The sequence below is a fragment of the Mustelus asterias genome, chromosome 12, assembly GCF_964213995.1.
Source record: "Mustelus asterias chromosome 12, sMusAst1.hap1.1, whole genome shotgun sequence".
Taxonomy (NCBI): Eukaryota; Metazoa; Chordata; class Chondrichthyes; order Carcharhiniformes; family Triakidae; genus Mustelus; species Mustelus asterias.
Genome location: NC_135812.1, coordinates 106,596,328 through 106,617,952, shown reverse-complemented (window position 1 = coordinate 106,617,952; position 21,625 = coordinate 106,596,328). Strand labels below are relative to the sequence as shown.

At 46.5% G+C, this 21,625-nt stretch overlaps 1 protein-coding gene across 3 annotated transcripts in view; it reads left to right on the top strand.

The window, feature by feature from the left end:
- atad5a (ATPase family AAA domain containing 5a) overlaps window positions 1-19,637 on the top strand; it is a 65,549-nt gene extending 45,912 nt beyond the window's left edge. For 2 of the 3 annotated variants that reach the window (XM_078225818.1, XM_078225816.1), the window contains 5 exons: window positions 1,294-1,474; window positions 2,692-2,894; window positions 6,482-7,377; window positions 16,769-16,927; window positions 18,509-19,637. In XM_078225818.1, coding sequence (XP_078081944.1) covers window positions 1,294-1,474; window positions 2,692-2,894; window positions 6,482-7,377; window positions 16,769-16,927; window positions 18,509-18,587 — 1,518 coding nt within the window. In that variant the 3' untranslated portion in view covers window positions 18,588-19,637. The remainder of the gene's footprint in view (window positions 1-1,293; window positions 1,475-2,691; window positions 2,895-6,481; window positions 7,378-16,768; window positions 16,928-18,508) is intronic. The other variant, XM_078225817.1, reaches the window with a different exon arrangement.
- The last annotated feature ends 1,988 nt before the right edge of the window (window positions 19,638-21,625 follow it).

Here is a 21,625-nt window from a genome sequence, read left to right as displayed (position 1 = left end):
CGAAGGGCCTGTTCCTGTGCTGTATTGTTCTTTGTGAGGCAGCAGTGCTAACCACTGTGCCGCCCCTATAGACAGGCTGGCGGAATTTTAATGAATGAAAATTAAATAATGAAATTTAATGTTGAGAATTGTGAAGTAATGCATTTTGGTAGGGTAGGAAAAACTAGGGGAGGCAATGTAAAGGGTTCAATTCTAAAGGGGGTCAGGAACTTAGGCCTGGTGGATATATGTACACGAAGCATTGATGGTGGCAGGGTAGGTTAAGCAGGTGGCTGAAAGGATGTACAGGATCCAAGGCTTTATAAATAAAATACAGAAGCAAGGAAATTATGATGGGACATGGTTTGGCCTTAAACTGGAGTATTGTATCCAATTCTGGATGTGAACACTTTAGAGTGGGTGTCTAGAAGGTTTAGAACACTGCTTCTGGGGATGAGGGACTTTAGTTAAAAGGATAAATTGGGAGGGCTGGGATTGTTCTCCTTGGAGAAGAGAAGGTTGAGAGGAGATTTGATGGAGTTTTTCAAAATCACGAGAGAGAGTAGAGAGACGCTGCTCTCTGTGTCAGAATGGTCACCTGGAAAGGGCATTCCTGGAGGTTTCAAATACAAGTGCAGTATCTGTTTCCCCAGAGCCGCCTCGAGCGTTGCGTTAGCTATAGGTAGTGATTAACTGGCAACTCCACTTTGGCTTTGTGAGCAACACAAGGAAGAGATTCTTAATCTTTTAAAATCATCTTGTAGTTAAACCTCAGTCACGGGAACTCACCCATCTACCATCCTGATTACATACCAGAATTCATCCAGAACAAAGCATTGTGTGGGACACTGCCTAGCTTCATATATTGTTTGCATTCCTTAATTACTGCTTGGTGATAACGTTGCATGGTATTTTGGTTATGATGTACTTAGCTTCATTCTCACACCAGGATATTCATTCGTTTTGTCGACTCCTGAAATTGGGAAACTCTTGATCAGCTGTCAGTTTCCAGAAACTACAACACAGTCTTCCAATAAAATAAGGATTATTTCTCTAATAAATGCCGTGAGCAGGGAGATAATTTACATAAAACAAATTGTGTGCATGAAATCACTTCTAGTCACTGACAGCACTGTGGTCTTCAGGCATGATTGGCAGGGGAATTATATTAATCTCCAAGCTGACTGACATTCATGGCATCGCAATAAAATAATGTGTATAAACAGCCTTGTTTTATTAAATGTGCTCTTGAAAATTTACATGTAAAGGCCTAATCCAGTGTAGCACGTCAAGGTTTCTGTTCTCTTACACCAGACAAACGTTGCCAGCTACCTCCAGCTCTTGTGTCTAGCTGAAAATTTAAGAACTGATGCGAAGGACCTCACTGCACTCCTTGCTCTTAATAAGTGTGACATACGACAGAGCATCCTGCACTTACAGTTCTGGGTGAGAAGTGGAGGTGGCTACCATGTGGATAAGCCCCTCCCTGCTGAAGGTAAGTGAAACCTCTGTGACGTTAGGTCTGGCTCATTCCAACTGAGACTCATTTTTCTAAGACTGAAGCTGAATTGCTTTGATTTGATCATTCTCCAGTCTGTCACTCATTACAGTGGCTGAGAAAATTCCAGCAACCAGCACCAGCCATTTGAAAAATTGAAGTTTTCAGTTAACGATACAAGCATAAAGCGACTCCCTACCTTCTGAGGTTCCTTATGATGGTCAGAAAATGACCAGCTGATCCATCAAACCATTGGATCTTTATTTCTACCCAATGGGGGGTTGCCTTGCACCAGTTGAATGCTGGCTTTTTTTTTACTTTTTATGATTCTTTATTAACTGTTCCCACGACGACTGGGTTGGTCGTCACTGGATTGTACATCGTTCCTCACATCGTACCAAAATAAAACATACATACCACTAAGAACTGATGTTCCAAGTAGGACTAGTTTGCTTACCAGTTGAGTTTAACAATTAATCTTTGACCAGTCAAAGGAGAGAGGTCAGTTTTCATTAGCCTTTAAAAGCCAGCCACACCCCTGGGTTAATGGTTCTTTTAAAGACACATTCTAATATTCATAGAATCATAGAAACCCCTACAGTGCAGAAAGAGGCCATTTGGCTCACCGAGCCTGCACCACCCAGGCCCTATCCCCGCAACCCCATGGACACCAAGGGGAAATTTGTCATGGCCAATCCACCTAACCCCCACTTCTTTGGACTGTGGGAGGAAACTGGAGCACCCGGAGGAAACCCATGCAGACGCAGGGAGAACGCGCAAACTCCACACAGACAGTGACCTGAGGCTGGAATTGAACCCGGGTCCCTGGCGCTGAGGCAGCAGTGCTAACCCATTGTGCCACCCTGTATTCAATTAAAAGTTGGAGTGAACAGGAGCCACCTAACTCACCATCTTCCTTTCTCACTCTAATGACCAAATAACCCCAACTGCAGTCTGCAGTTTTAAAACTGAAGCTTCATCATACACTACGACACCTCATTTAAGGTCCCTCATGTCTCTCAGTAATTTCACTCGTTGGTCCAGGAGCTGCTATCACTGTGCAATGAGATTTTTTTTTACAAAGATCGATATTGTGGGTTGTATCTACTAAAATGTGCACTGGTTCCAAAATTAAAAATTACTTTTAATTTTTAAAAAAATCTTTCTTTACCTTTTTATGTGGATCTCACCATTGTTTAATTAATAAACGGAAGAAATAAGCATGGTTCCAAGCCAAGCTCAACAAGAATCAGTCGGAAATGCTGTTGCTGCTGAAGACACCCCGGGGAATTCGTCAAAGAACAGTTCCATTGTGAAGACACAGGATGTTCCCAAATGCAACACAGGATGCACGGAGAACCTGCTTGGCTTAAAACACATTACTGGATCTTCAAGTGATCTCTTTTCCATGTTCAAGGTAACTGCTCCCCGCTGTCAAATGCAAACTAATATTCCCTCATTCGAGGTAAATATGTGAAGGGCAAAGTACTGGGTAGGAGGTAGGGTTGATACCTATGGAACCATTTCCTATATGGAGTCAGCACCTTCAGGGAAAGGCGGAGGCATATTACAACTGGGGGGTTAGTAGGAACCACCTAACTCACCATCTTCCTTTCTCACTCTAATGGGGACAAGGCCTGGGTGGGATTGTAGTTGGTGCAGACTCGATGGGCCGAATGGCCTCCTTCTGCACTATAGGGATTCTATGATCAGTTAAAGAACTAATCGCTTGAACATTAGGGCTGCACAGTTTTACAGAGGTCGGCACTGCATGCCTCAGTGCCAGGGGCCTGGGTTCAATTCTGGCCTTGGGTGACGTTCTATGTGAAGTTTGCATGTTCTCCCAATGTCTGCATGGATTTCCTCCAGGTGCTCTGGTTTCCTCCCACAGTCCAAAGATGTGAAGGTTAGGTGGACTGGCCATAGTAAAATTGCCCCTTAGTGTCCCAATCCTTTGACCTGCCACTTATCTTTGTGCAAACAAATGCTTTTTCTATAAGTTTAATACTATCTTTACTTTCTTTAGTTAACCACAGATGATAGGCCCTCCCTTTTAGAGTTTTCTTTCTCATTGGAATGTGTCCATTCTGTGTATTCTCACATATCCATTTAAATGGAGACCAGTTACCAGCGGTAACTTGGGTCCTCTGCTATTTGTGATTTTTATCAATGACTTGGAGGAGGGGGCTGAAGGGTGGGTCAGTAAGTTTGCTGATGACACCAAGATTGGTGGAGTAGTGGGTGAGGTGGAGGGCTGTTGTAGGTTGCAAAGAGACATTGATAAGATGCAGAGCTGGGCCGAAAAATGGCAGATGGAGTTTAACCCTGATAAGTGCGAGGTGATTCATTTTGGTAGGACAAATTTGAATGTGGATTACAGGGTCAAAGGTAGGGTTCTGAGGAATGTGGAGGAACAGAGAGATCTTGGGGTTCATATCCACAGATCTCTGAAGGTTGCCACTCAAGTGGATAGAACCGTGAAGAAGGCCTATAGTGTGTTAGCGTTTATTAACAGGGGGTTTGAGTTTAAGAGCCGTGGGGTTATGCTGCAACTGTACAGAATCTTGGTGAGACCACATTTGGAATATTGTGTGCGGTTCTGGTCACCTCACTATAAGAAGGATGTGGAAGCATTGGAAAGAGTGCAAAGGAGATTTACCAGGATGCTGCCTGGTTTGGAGGGTAGGTCTTATGAGGAAAGGTTGAGGGAGCTAGGGCTTTTCTCTTTAGAGTGGAGGAGGATGAGAGGCGACTTAATAGAGGTTTATAAGATGATGAGGGGGATAGATAGAGTGGACGTTCAGAGACTTTTTCCTCAGGTGGATGTAGCTATTACTAGGGGGCATAACTATAAGGTTCATGGTGGGAGATACAGGAAGGATGTCCGAGGAAAGTTCTTTACTCAGAGTTGTTGGGGTGTGGAATAGACTGCCTGCTTTGATAGTGGAGTCGGACATTTTAGGAACTTTCAAGCGGTTATTGGATAGGCACATGGGGCACACCAGAATGATAGGGAGTGGGATAGCTTGATCTTGGTTTCGGACAAAGCTTGGCACAACATCGAGGGCCGAAGGGCCTGTACTGTGCTGTACTGTTCTATGTTCTTAAGCTAGTCCCAATTGCCCATGTTTGGCCCTTTTCCCACGTAACTGGCTAAATGCTTTTTAAGGGATATAATTGTACGTGCCTCTACTCCTGCCTCTGGCAGCTCATTCCAGACACCCCATCACTCTCTGTGTGGAAAAAATTGCCCCTCTGGACCTTTTGTATCTCTCCTCTCTCACCTTAAACCTATGCACTCTAGTTTTTGACTCCCCTACTTTTGGGAAAATATGTTATTTATGCCCCTCATTATTTTATAGACCTCTATAAGGTTACCCCAAGCCTCCTACGCTCCAAGGAAAATAGTCCCAGTCTATCCAGCCTCACCTTATAATCCAAACCATTAAGTCCCATTAGCATCCTAATAAATCTTTTCTGCACTCTTTCTAGTTGAATAATATCCTTTCTATAATAGGGTGACCAGAACTGTACATAGTATTCCAAGTGTGGCCTTGCCAATGTCTTGTACAACTTCAACAAGACGTCCCAACTCCTGTATTCAATGTTCTGACCAATGAAATCAAGCATGCTGAATGCCTTCTTCACCACTCTGTCCACCTGTGACTCCACTTTCAAGGAGCTATGAACATGTACCCCTAGATCTCTTTGTTCTATAACTCTCTCCAACGCCCCACCATTAACTGAGTAAATCCTGCCCTTGTTTGATCTACCAAAATGCATCACCTCACATTTATCTAAATTAAACTCCAGCTGTCATTCATCAGCTCACTGGCCCAATTGATCAAGATCCCGTTGCAATCCTAGATAACCTTCTTCACTGTCCACTATGCCACCAATCTTGGTGTCATCTGCAAACTTACTAACCATGCCTCCTAAATTCTCATCCAAATCATTAATATAAATGACAAATAATAGTGGACCCAGCACTGATCCCTGAGGCACACCACTGGTCACAGGCCGCCAGTTTGGAAGACAACCCTCTACAACGATCTGTCATCAAGCCAATTTTGTATACGATTGGCTACCTCACTCTGGATCCCGTGAGATTTAACTTTATGTAACAACCTACCATGCGGTACCCTGTCAAAGGCCTTGCTAAAGTCCATGTAGACAATGTCGACTGCACTGCCCTCATCTACTTTCTTGGTTACTGCTTCAAAAAAATTCAATCAAATTCGTGAGACATGATGTTCCACTCACAAAGCCATGCTGACTGTCCCTAATCAGCCCTTGCGTCTCTAAATGCCTGTAGATCCTGTCTCTCAGAATATCTTCTAACAACTCTACCACTACAGACATTAGGCTCACCGGCCTGTAGTTCCCAGGCTTTTCCCTGCAGCCCTTTTTAAACAAAGGCACAACTTTTGCCGCCCTCCAATCTTCAGGCACCTCACCCGTGACTACCGATGATTCAAATAACTCTGCTAGGGGACCCGCAATTTCCTCCCCAGCCTCCCACAACATCCTGGGGTACACTTCATCAGGCCCCGGGGATTTATCTACCGTGATGCGCTTTAAGACTTCCAGTAACTCCACCTCTGTAATATGTACACTCCTGTTTCAAACATCTATTTGAAATATTGCTAGGCTCATTATCACATCAAACCCACAGTTGAGATTCACACAGTTACTCTGCCTCTTGTTTTAATTAACACTCCCTTGTCCCGTCAGTTTAAAAAATGACCAGAATATCACCAACAGAAAAATATTACAATTTCTTAGATTTTCCTGACAGTAGGTTCAAGAAACTTTAAGTAGTGAACCCGAAGGAATTTCTTTTTTTGTGGTGAACCCGAAGGAATTTTTTTTTGTATAGCTTCTGTAATGAGAGCAGTGTAGATTTTCTCTGAAGCTCTGAGACATTGAGAGGGACACAGCAGTTGCTCCTGTCACTCTATTTTAATGCTGATCTATAACTATAGTTTGTGATTTACCTTTCAGCAGGAGGTCGTTTCACAGGAGCAGTGGAGAAACCAAATGCAGGTTCTCCTGGAGTTCCAGAGGAGACAGCTGGACTTCATATTCCACAATTTGGAGTTTCTTCTGCCTCTGCCAGTCCGAGTTGTACCTGACCCACAGCGGCCTGAAAACCTGACTACAGATGCTGAGCCTCCTGTCTGCGACCCTGCAAGTACAGCTGCAAGAAGGCTTCAGGGCGGCAACACATCTGTCGATGCCAGCCCTGTAAAAACCTCTGGCAGATTGAAGCGTCACAGAAAAGCCGCCTTGTTAGACGACAGTGATTTGTTTGACATGGAGCTGAATGAGAGCGATACCTTTGTGACCTTACCGAATGAAATTCCTACCTCACCGTCTGTGGCTGGGAAAGTAGCAGAGAGCCAAGCTAACGGTGTGGGTGGGGAGGGTCCCTCCGGGAACAAGACTGGTTCCTCCAAAGTTACTGGAAAGAAACAGAGGACACCAGCAGAGCAAAAGTGTTGTGAGTCGGTATCTTTGTGTCTCGGTTCGCTGGCCGAGTTCGCGGACAGTATCTCGTTCTTGGACTGCTGCCTCCACAGGGGTGCGGTTGAGAGAGAGGGTTCATGTGGACAGCGTGGTTACCACTGGGCTGCCGCAGAGATTAAAAATGGCATGTTGGATGAGGGGAGGGCTGAGTCGGGAGATTGGTGGTCCTCGCACGACTTTGGGGAGATGAGAGTGACTGTGGAAGGCTTGAGCTGGAAGAAATGTCGGTCGCAGATTCAGCAAATCATGGATCCATCTGTTACCAAGTGCGAGGAAGCAGAGAAGGACCCAATAGAGGAGCTCACCCTTCAGATTTCAAATCGGCAAAACCATAATGCTGCGTCCACACAGTTCTCCCATTCTCACGCGAGGTATGTTTGACATTTATAACTGCATTCTGTGATTTTAAAATTCATTGGGTTGCACCAGAACGCTTTTTATTGCAATCCCCTGTATACTCTCACCCACATCTCCACATCATACTCACACCCACCCCATGCCACTCCAATATTTAATTGTGGAGGGGAAGATTTGAAGCTTGTTTCCCAATCTGTTACAATGCATCAATATATCATTATTTATTTATCAATTCTGTCACCAATGCTGTGTCTAATTCCCCTTTGCTGTGTCTTCCCGAATATGTAATAGACTCTCACACAAAAGCTCCATTAGATTGCGGCACTGCACCATCCCTTTAAGGTTTCTAAACATGGGCATCTTAAAGGGATTGCTGTTTGTCCTCTTGTTCTTGTTTATAGCACAACCAGGCACAGCCCAACTTGGAGGGAGCATTGCCTCTCGCAGACTTGGCCAGTATTAAATCATAGAAGCCCATTGAGTCTGTACCTACCACAATCCCATCCAGGCCCTATTCCCGTAACTCCCAGGGAGGTGATGGCCTAATGGTATTATCGCTTGACTATTAATCCAGAAACCCAGAAAATGTTCTGGGGACCTGGGTTCGAATCCCGCCACGGCAGATGGTGGAATTTGAATTCAATAAAAAATATCTGGAATTAAGAATCTACTGATGACCATGAAACCATTGTCGATTGTCGAAAAAACCCATCTAGTTCAGTAATGTCCTTTAGGGAAGGAAATCTGCCGTCCTTACCCGGGTCTGGCCTACATGTGACTCCAAAGCCACAGCAACTCTCAAAGAACAGTACAGCACAGGAAACAGGCCCTTCGGCCCTCCAAGCCTGTGCCGCTCCTTGGTCCAACTAGACCAATCGTTTGTATCCCTCCATTCCCAGGCTGCTCATGTGACTATCCAGGTAAGTCTTAAGCGATGACAGCGTGTCTGCCTCCACCACCCTACTTGGCAACGCATTCCAGGCCCCCACCACCGTCTGTGTTAAAAAAAAAAACATGCCTCTAATATCTGAGTTATACTTCTCACCTTGAGCCCGTGACCCCTCGTGATCGTCACTTCTGATCTGGGAAAAAGCTTCCCACCGTTCACCCTATCTATCCCCTTCATAATCAACTGCCTTCTGAAAGGCCTGGCAAGCCACTCCGTTGTAGCAATCACTACAAAGTCTCAACAAAGAAATGAAACCGGACGGACCAGCTGGCATCAACCTTGGCACCGGAAAAGACAACGGCAAAACAAACAGCCCTGTCGACCCTGCAAAGTCCTCCTTACTAACATCTGGGGGCTAGTGCCAAAATTGGGAGAGCTGTCTCTCAGACTAGTCAAGCAGCAGCCTGACATAGTCATTCTCACGGAATCATACCTTACAGATAACACCCCAGACAGCGCCATTACCATCCCTGGATATGTCCTGTCCCACCGGCAGGACAGACCCAGCAGAGGTGGCGGCACAGTGGTATACAGTCAGGAGGGAGTTGCCCCGGGAATCCTTAACATCGGCTCTGGACCCCATGAAGTCTCATGGCTTCAGGTTAAACATGGGCAAGGAAACCTCTTACTGGTTACCACATACCGTCCTCCTTTGGCTGATGAATCAGTTTTCCTCCATGTCGAACAACACTTGGAGGAAGCACTGAGGGTGGCAAGGATGCAAAATGTACTCTGGATGGGGGATTTCGATGTCCACCACCAAGAGTGGCTCGGCAGCAGCACTACTGATCGAGCTGGTCGGGTCCTAAAGGATGTAACTGCTGGACTGGATCTGCAGCAGGTGGTGAAGGAACCAACAAGAGGAAATAATATACTTGGCCTCATCCTTACCAATCTGTCGGCTGCAGATGCATCTGTCCATGACAGTATCAGTAACAGTGACCACAGTGCAGTCCTTGTGGAGACGAAGTCCCGCCTTCACATTGAGAAAAACCTCCATCGTGTTGTGTGACATTGTGGGACAGACTTCGAACCGATCCAGCAACTCATGAGGTGCTGTGGGACCATCAACAGCAGTGGGGCTGTACTCCAGCACAATCTGCAACCTCATGGCCCGGCATATCCCCCACTCAACCATTACCATCAAGCCAGGGCATCAACTCTGGTTCAATGGAGAGTGCAGGATGGCATGCCAGGAGCAGCACCAGGCATACCTAAAAATGAGGTATCAACCTGGTGAAGCTACCAAACAGGACTACTTGCATGCCAAATGGCAAAAGCAGCAAGTGATAGACAGAGCTAAGCGATCCCACAACCAACGGATCAGCTCTAAGCTCTGCAGTCCTTCCACATCCATTCGAGAATGGTGGTGGACAATTAAACAACTCACTGGAGGAGGCTCCACAAATATCCCCATCCTCAATGATGGAGGAGCCCAGCACATCAGTGCAAAAGATAAGGCTGAAGCGTTTGCTGCAACTTCAGCCAGAAGTGCCGAGTGGATGATCCATTTCGGCTTCTTCCAGTAGTCCCCAGCATCTCCGATGCCAATTCGATTCACTCCATGTGATATCAAGAAACGGTTGGAGGCACTGGATACTGCAAAGGCAATGGGCCCTGATAACATTCCAGCAATAGTACTGAAGACTTGTGCTCCAGAACTTGCCGCTCCCCTAGCCAAGCTGTTCCAGTACAGTTACAACACTGGCATCTACCCAACAATATGGAAAATTGCCCAGGTGTGTCCTGTACACAAAAAGCAGGACAAATCCAACCCAGCTAATTACCGCCCAATCAGTCTACACTCGATCATCAGTAAAGTGATGGAAGGGGTCATCAACAGTGCTATCAAGCAGCACCTGCTCAGCAATAACCTGCTCAGTGACGCCCAGTTTGGGTTTTGCCACAGTCACTCAGCTCCTGACCTCATTACAGCCTTGGTTCAAACATCGACAAAAGAGCTGAATTCCAGAGATGAGGTGAGAGTGACAGCCCTTGATATCAAGGCTGCATTTGACCAAGTGTGACATCAAGGAGCCCGAGCGAAACTGGAATCAATGAGTAACGGGGCAAACTCTCTGCTGGTTGGAGTCACACCTGGTACATAGGAAGATGGTTGTGGTTGTGGAGGGTCAGTAATCCCAGCTCCAGGGCATCTCTGCAGAGTCCCTCAGGGTAGTGTTCTAGGCCCAACAATCTTCAGCTGCTTCATCAATGACCTTCCCTCCATCATAAGGTCACAAGTGGGGATGTTCGCCGATGATTGCACAATGTTCAGCACCATTCACGACTCCTCAGATACTGAAGCAGTCCATGTTCAAACACAGCAACATCTGGATAATATCCAGGCTTGGGCTGACAAGTGACAAATAACATTCGTGCCACACAAATGCCAGGCAATGACCATCACCAAAAAGAGACACTCTAACCACCGCCCCTTAACATTCAATGGTGTAACCATCACTGAATCCCCCACATCCTTGAGGTTACCATTGACCAGAAACTCAACTGGACTCACTACATAAACACAGTGACTACAAGAGCAGGTCAGAGGCTAGGAATACTGCGGCGAGTAACTCACCTCCTGACTCCCCAAAGCCTGTCCACCATCTACAAGGCACAAGTCAGGAGTGTGATGGAATACTCCCCACTTGCCTGGATGGGTGCAGTTACAACAGCACTCAAGAAGCTTGACATCATCCAGGACAAAGCAGCCCGCTTGATTGGCACCACATCTACAAACATCCACTCCCTCCACCAGTAGCAGCAGTGTGTACTATCTACAAGATGCACTGCAGCAATTCACCAACGATCCTTAGACAGCACCTTCCAAACCCATGACCACTTCCATCTAGAAGGACAAGGGCAGCAGATACATGGGAACACCACACCTGCAAGTTCCCCTCCAAGCCACTCACCATCCTGACTTGGAAATATATCACCGTTCCTTCACAATCACTGGGTCAAAATCCTGGAATTCCCTCCCTAATGGCATTGTGGGTCAACCCACAGCACATGGACTGCAGCGATTCAAGAAGGCAGCTCACCACCACCTTCTCAACGGCAACTATGGATGGGCAATAAATGCTGGCCAACCAGCGACGCCCATGTCCCACAAATGAATAAAAAAACTAATTTACCTTGCTAATCTCTCTAACACGAAGGGGCAATTTAGTTTGACCAATCAACCTAACCTGCATATCTTTGGAGTGTGGGAGAAAACTGGAGCACCCGGAGGAAACCCACGCAGACACGGGGAGAACGTACAAACTCCACCCAGACAGTAACCCGAGGCCAGAATTGAACCCACGTCCCTGTCCACCTGCCCCCCCCCCCCCCCCCCCCAAAAGGTGGGCACCCCTTCCCCATGCATACTGCAGTGGTTCAAGAAGGTCCATCGCCACTTCCTCAGGATCATTAGAGTTGTGCAAAAGAAAAGCTGGCCCTGTAGAAAGATGCGGAGGTGCCGGCGTTGGACTGGGGTAAACACAGTAAGAAGTCTCACAACACCAGGTTAAAGTCCAACAGGTTTATTAGGTAGCGAATTTGCTACCAAATAAACCTGTTGGACTTTAACCTGGTGTTGTTAAAACTCTTACCCTGTAGAAAGACCCACATCCTGAGATTGAGTTTTCTTCAGGCAGTGTGTGGGTGCAATGTCACTGATCGCCTGTTGGTGGTGCAGTTGAGCTTGCAGAAATTCCCCAGCTTTTGAATAGTAAGGTTTCCTCGATATTTTGTATTTACCTCAGTGATTTAATGATTGTACAAGTTTAGGTATTTGAATTTCCCCAGGCTGTTTGGCCCAGGGGTGGTGCTTTCCCCTGGGTCAGAAGGATGTGGCTGACGGCTCACTCCAGGAACTGAGGATGAAATCTGGGCGAACATTCCAGTGCAGTACAGAAGGAGAGCTGCACAGTCAGAGGTGCCAAAGAAACATTAAACCTGTTCAGATGGTCTTAAAATATCCCAGAGCTTCATTCAAAGAAGAGCCAATGAGTTCTCCCCGGAGTCCTGAAGCCATTATTTATCACTGTCAACATCAGTAAAATATATTACCTGGGGTGGTTTCTTAGTGGGATCTTACTGTGCATAAATTGGCTGTTGTATTTCCCAACTTTAATAATGTGACACATTTTAAAAGCACTCATAAGTTCATAAGATACAGGAGCAGAATTAGGCCATTCAGCCCATCGAGTCCGCTCCGCCATTCGATCATGGCTGATAAGCTCCTCGTCCCCATTTTCCTGCCTTCTCCCCATAACCCTTCAACCCATTACCAATTAAAAATCTGTCTAACTCCTCCTTAAATTTACTCGCTGTCCCAGCATCCACTGCACTTTGGGGTAGTGAACTCCACACATTCACAACCCTCTGGGAGAAGTAGTTTCTCCTCATCTGGACTGCGTGCTGCTCCAACACTCTGAATGCAAGTTCTCCCCTTCCATTTCTTTTTTAAAAAGTGAAAGTCAGAAAGATTTGCAATAAATTCAACTCTTGCGATGCCACAAATAGAACGTACCGGAATCACAAGGTGGGATTTAATAGCTGACACTTGTATCTTGTTCTCTCTGGTGTTATTTGCCTGACTGACTTCCGCAAAATTTGTGAAACTGCTTGATTAAGTGCATGTGTTAACTGTCTGGCGCTGTGATTTTATTTTTATAAATTCCTCTTTTTGTGAAAGGCTGTGATTGTTGGCCAGAGCAGGGTGCTGACTCAGGGATAGGACACGGACAGAGATTACTAACTCGCTAAAGAGAAAGTACAGAAGGGGTGAGGGTAGGAGCTGTGGAACGCAGCATCCTAGGAGTCTGTGCTTGGACCCTCCTAGTCTTGAGGTACTTAAACAATCTGTGATCACAGCATCAGTGTAGGCTGTCCAGTTAGTCAGTGATGATACACGGATAGAAGCTGTATGTTTAGAAATACGGACAATTTTTTGACATATTTAGAGACAGCACAGTGGTTAGCACTGCTGCCTCACAGCGCCAGGGACCCGGGTTCAATTCCCAGCTTGAGTCACTGTCTGTGTGGAGTTTGCACGTTCTCCCCATGTCTGCATGGGTTTCCTCCAGGTGCTCCGGTTTCCTCCCACAGTCTGAAAGACGTGCTGGTTAGGGTGCATTGACCCGAACAGGTGCCGGAGCGTGGCGACTAGGGGAATTTCACAGTAACTTCATTGCAGTGTTAATGTAAGCCGACTTGTGACAAATTAACTTTTACTTTGCTGAACTGCATTAACTGAAGTTCAGTGAGGATAACTTCAATGATATTTGAAATGAAAAAAAAATACAAGCCATTGGATAGGAGTTTATATGGAGCGAGACCCAGGAGTATCGATGTCCAACTAGTATGAGCTAACCACAAACAAAGACAATGGAATACTGAGTGCCATAGCAGATAAGTTCAAATCACAGTCATCCAGAATGAAGATATCGGGAGCTATTCTTGGACAATAACTAAAATAAATGAATATCCTCAGGATGTTCCAGAGAGCTCGGCAGCCAGTGAGATACTTGAACTGTAGCTGCTGTATTGTAGTAAATGTGACAGCCAGATTGCACACAGCAATGTTTCACCATCAGTAATACATTCATTGCTTATGGTAGTGCCAGCTGAGGGATAAATATTGACGAGAATACCAGGAGAATTCCCCTGCCCTTCAGATAACGCCACGGGCTCCTTTACACCCACACTAAAGGTTTAATGTTTGATTTGAAAGACTGCTCCTCCCAACAGTGCAGCTCTGCCTCGGTGACTGACCTCTGACGGTGCCTCTGTGACTGACCCTGTGATGGTGCAGCACTGTCATAACCACACTGGCTGTGAGTCTGGATTAGGTGTCCAATCCGCATCTTCCTGTTTCAGGGATTAGCATGTCACCACTGAGCCAGTGAGTCACTCTGTAGTCCTGTGTACAGTTCAGTTACGGCAATACGAGGGGCACAGCCAAGTCCTAGAAAGATTGCCAAATGAACCAACATCCCCATTCTCAGAGGGTTAGTTTTGAAATGTAACCAACCAAATCTCCACGGTCCCAGATGAGACCTGAGATAGAGGAAGTAATCCCACAACAGTACTTTCAACTGCACCAGAGCAGAATGTGTCAAATGTTTTGTACAGACATCAAAAACTCTTTCTTTCCAAAAAAAGGTGTCAAGAGAGATTCTAACCTGCTTTAACCCATTGTTTTAACATATTGTTTTCTCATGCATCATTTGACTCAATCAAACTGACGATTTATAGATTAAGGGAAAGAAAAGAGCTCCCAAGATTACAATTTTAACCTCTAAGACATTGATTGAAGTTTCATACTCTGCCTTGATTGGGTTGTTCCTGTAGCGAGTTATTTCCTGAAGCTGCCTTTCAAATGTGATTTAAACCAGAGCTTGTCTCGCTCATTGGTTGTGATGGATATAAAAGATACTAGAACATTAGCCAAATAAAAGCCAAGGGCGGCACAGTGGTTAGCACTGCTGCCTCACAGTACCAGGGACCCGGGTTCAGTTCCCAGCTTTCATAGAATCATAGAATTCTACAGTGCAGAAAGAGGCCATTCGGCCCATCGAGTCTGCACCAACCACAATCCCACCCGGGCCCTATCCATATATCCCTACATATTTACCCACTAACCCCTCTAACCTATGCATCCCAGGACACTAAGGGGCAATTTAGAATGGCCAATCAACCTAGCCCGCACATCTTTGGACTGTGGGAGAAAACCGAAGGAAACCCACGCAGACACGGGGAGAATGTGCAAACTCCACATAGACAGCGACCCGAGCCGGGATTTGAACCCAGGTCACTTGAGCTGTGAAGCAGCAGTGCTAACCACTGTGCTACCGTGCCGCCCATTTGGTCACTGTCTGTGTGGAGTCTGCATGTTTCTCCCCATGTCTGTGTGGGTTTACTCCGGGTGCTCCAGTTTCTTCCCACACTCCGAAAGACGTGCTGGTGAGGTGCATTGACTGAAACGGGTGCTGGACTGTGGCGACTAGGATTTTCACAGTAACTCCATTGCAGTGTTAATGTAAGCCTACTTGTGACACTAATAAGTAAACGTTAAACAATTTAGCATGGCCAATCCACCTAACTTGCACATTTTTGTACTGTGGGAGGAAACCAGAGCACCCGGAGGAAACCCATGCAGACGCTGGGAGAATGTGCAAACTCCACACAGTGACCCGAGGCTGGAATTGAACCCGGGTTCCTGAAAGGCAACAATGCTAACCACTGTGCCACCGTGCCTTCCAATATGCTCCGATAACCAGGAAGTCTTTTCAGCAGCTCGGTCAGTGCTTTGGTAGCAACTAAATCTCATTCATTTGATTCAAAGTCTAGTAATGCTTTGAAATGTTGGCGAAGCCACTAAAGCGAGCAGCGCTGAAAGGTTTAATAACCACTTGCTGGAAAGTGTCTCTGCCTTGTCTCCCTTCCTGGCAAGAGTTGAGTGAGTGCTTCTTGCCGTGCTGCCTCAGTTACATTGCTATTTAGTCTTCCTGAAGAAGGGGCTTAGAGCTCCGAAAGCTTGTGTGGCTTTTGCTACCAAATAAACCTGTTGGACTTTAACCTGGTGTTGTTACACTTCTTACTGTGTTTACCCCAGTCCAACGCCGGCATCTCCACATCATTTAGTCTTCCTGCCAACTGTCACCTTCGGAGATTTGGTGTTTTAATTGTTGATGTAGACAAAGACCTTGAGGAGGTTCTCTCCAGTCCACACTGACCCATTTCACACCTGGACTCCCAGCAAGAAAACCTGATCTACCTATCGCAGATTTTGTTTTCAGCCATCTGAGCTCATTAACTGAAGTTGATCTTTCTGCCTAAGAATAACACGTTGATATGTTTAATACTCTTCTGACAGGAGAAGGGGAGTGTTAACCAGCGTAAGATTGACATTCAGTCACTTTGATATCCAGATCAAGCTGTTGTAGCGTGAAGGGCAGAGATGTGTGGCCAGCGCGGCCGGGGCGGCCAGAGCAATCGGGGCGGCCAGAGCAATCGGGGCGGCCAGAGCAATCGGGGCGGCCAGAGCAATCGGGGCGGCCAGTGCAATCGGGGCGGCCAGTGCAATCAGGGCGGCCAGAGCAATCGGGGCGGCCAGTGCAATCGGGGCGGCCAGTGCAATCGGGGCGGCCAGTGCAATCGGGGCGGCCAGTGCAATCGGGGCGGCCAGTGCAATCGGGGCGGCCAGAGCAATCGGGGCGGCCAGTGCAATCGGGGCGGCCAGTGCAATCGGGGCGGCCAGTGCAATCAGGGCGGCCAGAGCAATCGGGGCGGCCAGTGCAATCGGGGCAGCCAGTGCAATCAGGGCGGCCAGAGCAATTAACTTCAAATCTCAGAAGCTGCAAACATTCAGGAGAAAATGCCTGTGAGATCAGTAGCACCTTTTGAAGGTTTATTTTCTGAATCTAGGAAATGCTGAACTGTGTGTGTTTTCTCTCTTTCAGCACTGCGTCTAAACGAATAGAGGTGCTGAAAACTGTATTCTCCAGCAAGGCATTTGTAAGTCTGGGTAACAGACGTGTCAGTGCTGTGGAATATCTGCCAGCTCTCCGCACTATCTGCAGGACAGAGAAACTGAAAGAACAAGGCAAACTAAAGCGCAGGTATGTCTCTCCCGCAACTTGGTTCAAAGACGGTTATGTGAAGATTTAAATCAAAGCAAAAGGCCAAAAGAGAACAGTTCTCTTTACTAATTCGCACTCTTTACAATCCCCACTCAATGTTAAAATTGGATGGATCGAATGCAGGTGAGATTCAACCCATCGAGGTCATTAACTAAACCAGTTGAGAGATTGTATGATTCCATTCTGAACTTTCTGATTATCATTCGTTGCCTCTCCTCGCATTTATTTCTTAACAGCAGCCCCTACAGTGGGCCTGTGGCTGGGTTTCTGCTCGTTACTGGGCTTAAGTTGACGGAAACTCGTGTCTATGTCTGACATGGCCCTGCTTGCTTATTCAAACTCCACCTGTGGGGAGCCCTCTGCCTCCAACTGACTGTTTCTCAGAATGGAAATATTCCTTGTAATAAATTGCAGACAAGCCTACATGCACCCATATACTGGAGCCTGAGTGTCACCTGATGAAGGAGCAGTGCTCCGAAAGCTCATGATTCCAAATAAACCTGTTGGAGTTTAACCTGGTGTTGTGAGACTTCTTACTGTGCCCACCCCAGTCCAACGCCAGCCTCTCCACCTTGTGTTATCTTAATACTACATTATCACTCGACTTATTTGATCTTCACAGGAATAATTTCAGGGGTCACATGATTTTAAGGTTGTCTATTTTAATTCATCCTCACTGCTACCACTAGCGATCTGTCTCTCATCATGAATACTTCACTCTGGTGTTGTTCAGTTAATATGCTCCACATTCAAGGACAGAGTCTAGAATTGTACTCCTGGGTGTTTTTACAGTTCAGTGGGCACAGGGCAACTGCTTCATTTACCAGTCATTAGGGTTTACTGAAATAGGAGTGCCTAGGTTCAGTAATTTAGCCCAGGATGGTATTTTGTTCAGTTGGGACGGTGGTGGAATAACAAAAGGTGATTTGGAATAATTGAGTTATTTTATTGCCAGTTTAAAAGTAAAAAAGTTTATTTATTAGTCACAAATAAGACTTACATTAACACTGCAACGAAATTACTGGGAAATTCCCCTAATCCCCACAGTCCGGCACCTGTTCGGGTCAATGTGTCTAAGCAGCATGTCTTTCAGATTGTGGGAGGAAACCGGAGCACCCGGAGGAAACCCACGCCGACACGGGGAGAACATGCAAACTCCACGCAGACAGTGACCCAGGCCGGGAATCGAACCTGGGTCTCTGGCGCTGTGAAGCAGCAGTGCTAACCACTGTGCTACTGTTACTGGGGCTTAAACCGGGATTCTCCAACCCAGCACCAGCGGGCAGAGTCGTGGACAGGGCGGGAGACTCTCCAAATATTTCTGTCCCTCCCGCAACAGTGCCTGACTGCGCTGGAAAATCCCACCCTTTGATTTTGAGCTTAAAGTGTGTTGTCTACTCCAGATCTGGTGTAAACTTGTCTTTATTTGGAATGTGCACCGTGGAAATTCATGTCCACCAGCCTGCAACTGTCTCCTCTCCATCAGATACTGACTGACCTAATGTGTATTTGCAGCAATTTGTTTTCTTAAATATACAAACTCTGGTCTTATTTTTACAGGTTTCTGCATTATTTGGATAGTGCACACTTGGAGCTGCCTAAACGCACACTGGAAGCCCTTGCAGCTAGTTTCCCATGAAGATCCCAATTTGATGATAGTACTTGTTGTACAGTGAATTATTACACACTCTACTCTTGCAGACTCTTATTACTGGGGTATTTTTCCCCCTGTTTTTTTACTTGGTAATTGCTATCCACCATGTATATGTGTGTGTTCTGTGGAATCATTTTTTTGTACAGTAAAGTGATGTGAAACTGTGTAGGAGAATGCTGGGTGATCTTAATTTAATTACAGTGGGATAACAGTATCTGCTGTCTAAGAATGTAAAAATCCAATGCATAATAGTTTCCTTCAAGTGTGTGGAGTCTATTTATAACACTTATGGAGATGTAATGAACTCTCCCCTCCTGTCCTGTTGGTACCTTCTGCTGTCTCGCCCAAGAATCTGTATGCAAGTAGAAGGAAGGGGGGGTGCTGTGTGGGGTATTACAACCAAGCCCAATTATGTGCTCCTCCAACACTGGCACTTCACACATTCCAGCAGGGGTCACTGCATTGGGAGTGGGAATGTTGACTAGTATTTTTCCCCTGTATTTCCCTCCTGACTTGCCCCCACCCTCTCCCAGCTCAAGGCTACAGAAGTATTTATTTACATATTGACAAATAGTTTTGACTTTTTTTTTCATCCTTGTTTCCTGTCCTCTTAACCTTTCCTCCTTTCTGCATCGACCCCCACCTCAAAAAAAAACCCTTTCAGTCCAAAGCTACGAACTTTGGTTTATAAAACTTCCACAAGTGTCATAAACAGGACCGGTTAGAGACAGCAGTGAGATCAGACGAGTGTCTTCCTCTTGGAAGAGGACCCAAACCCACTGGTAACTGGCTCACTCTGGAGTCCGACAGCCCCGCCTGGGGAGGTGGAGGGAATATCGTCATAAATCATGAATGGCTATGATCCATCCATCTTGTCCACTAAAGCTTTTTAATGTTGCAATTTTTTAATATTACCTGGATTTTGTAAAGGATGGAGTGCCCCTGTATTGTATAGTGATTGTACACCCCACTTTGTCATTGGACATGGAATTAAATAAATCAGAGCAATGCTGTATAACTGCAAACTCCAATACTACGTACAGCGTAAGTTCTTTTTTAAATTAGGCATTCCTTGGTGAACAGTGTGTTGCACCCTGCAGTTATTGTTGACCTTTTAATGCTGGAAGAGATTTGTAAATTGCCTTGCTTAATCCAACAAGCAAGAAAGCAAAAATACATTGATCTTTTTTAAAAATAGAAACAAAATGGCTTGTCAATCTTTTGCAGGCGTGAGTTTGGGTTTGTCATGGTGCTGCTGGATCCTCTCTTGGTATCTCATTTTGTACTTCTTGTTCTCCCCGTGTCTGCATGGGTTTCCTCCCACAGTCCAAAGATTGGCCATGGTAAATTGCCCAGTAGTGTCAGGGAGATTAGCAGAGTAAAGGGGTGGGCTTGCAAGGATAGAGCCTGGGTGGGACAGTTGTCGGTGCAGGCTCGATGGGCCGAATGGCCTCTTTCTGCACCGTAGGGATTCTACAGTAGAGAATGCAGCCACCAGTCTGGCTTACTACACTTGGTCTTGGGTGAGGCAGTTGATGCGGGCCGCTGCGACATGTGGAGGGGATAATCAGCCAGGATACTCCTCAGCTCTTCCCAGTGGCTTGTCCTGGGTGGTGTGGATGTGTGATGGACATGGTTACCCTGCTGGACAAACAAACCAGAGGTTGTGATTTCAATACAATTGGCTACCAGGAAAATGGCCAGGTTGTGGAAAGCTGGCCTCATCACTCTGTCCTCAGTACTGAAGATGTGGAGATGCCGGCGTTGGACTGGGGTAAACACAGTAAGAAGTCTCACAACACCAGGTTAAAGTCCAACAGGTTTATTTGGTAGCAAAAGCCACTAGCTTTTGGAGCGCTGCCCCTTCATCAGGTGAGTGAGAGTTCTGTTCACAAACAAGGCATATAAAGACACAAACTCAACTTACAAAATAATGATTGGAATGCGAATCTTTACAGGTAATCAAGTCTTAAAGGTACAGACAATGTGAGTGGAGAGAGGGTTAAGCACAGGTTAAAGAGATGTGTATTGTCTCCAGACAGGACAGTTAGTGAGATTTTGCAAGCCCAGGCAAGTCGAGGGGGTTACAGATAGTGTGACATGAACCCAAGATCCCGGTTGAGGCCGTCCTCGTGTGTGCGGAACTTGGCTATCAGTCTCTGCTCAGCGACTCTGCGTTGTGTGTCGTGAAGGCCGCCTTGGAGAATGCTTACCCAAAGATCAGAGGCTGAATGCCCGTGACCGCTGAAGTGTTCCCCAACAGGAAGCGAACACTCTTGCCTGTTGATTGTCGAGCGGTGTTCATTCATCCATTGTCGTAGCGTCTGCATGGTCTCCCCAATGTACCATGCCTCGGGACATCCTTTCCTGCGGCGTATCAGGTAGACAACGTTGGCCGAGTTGCAAGAGTATGTACCGTGTACCTGGTGGATGGTGTTCTCATGTGAGATAATGGCATCCGTGTCGATGATCCAGCACGTCTTGCAGAGGTTGCTGTGGCAGGGTTGTGTGGTGTCGTGGTCACTGTTCTGAAGGCTGGGTAGTTTGCTGTGGACAATGGTTTGTTTGAAGGCAAGAAGTGGGGGTGTGGGGATGGCCTTGGCGAGATGTTCATCTTCATCAATGACACGTTGAAGGCTCTGGAGATGATGTCGTGGCTTCTCCGCTCCGGGGAAGTACTGGACGACGAAGGGTACTCTGTCCACCGTGTTTGTCTTCTGAGGAGGTCGGTGTGGTTTTTCGCTGTGGCGGGTCGGAACTGTCGATCGATGAGTCGAGCGCCATATCCTGTTCTTATGAGGGCATCTTTCAGCGTCTGGAGGTGTCTGTTGCGATCCTCCTCATCCGAGCAGATCTTGTGTATACGGAGGGTTTGTCCGTAGGGGATGGCTTCTTTAACGTGTTTAGGGTGGAAGCTGGAGAAGTGGAGCATCGTGAGGTTATCCGTGGGCTTGCAGTACAGTGAAGTGCTGAGGTGACCATCCTTGATGGAGATGCGTGTGTCCAAGAATGCAATCGATTCC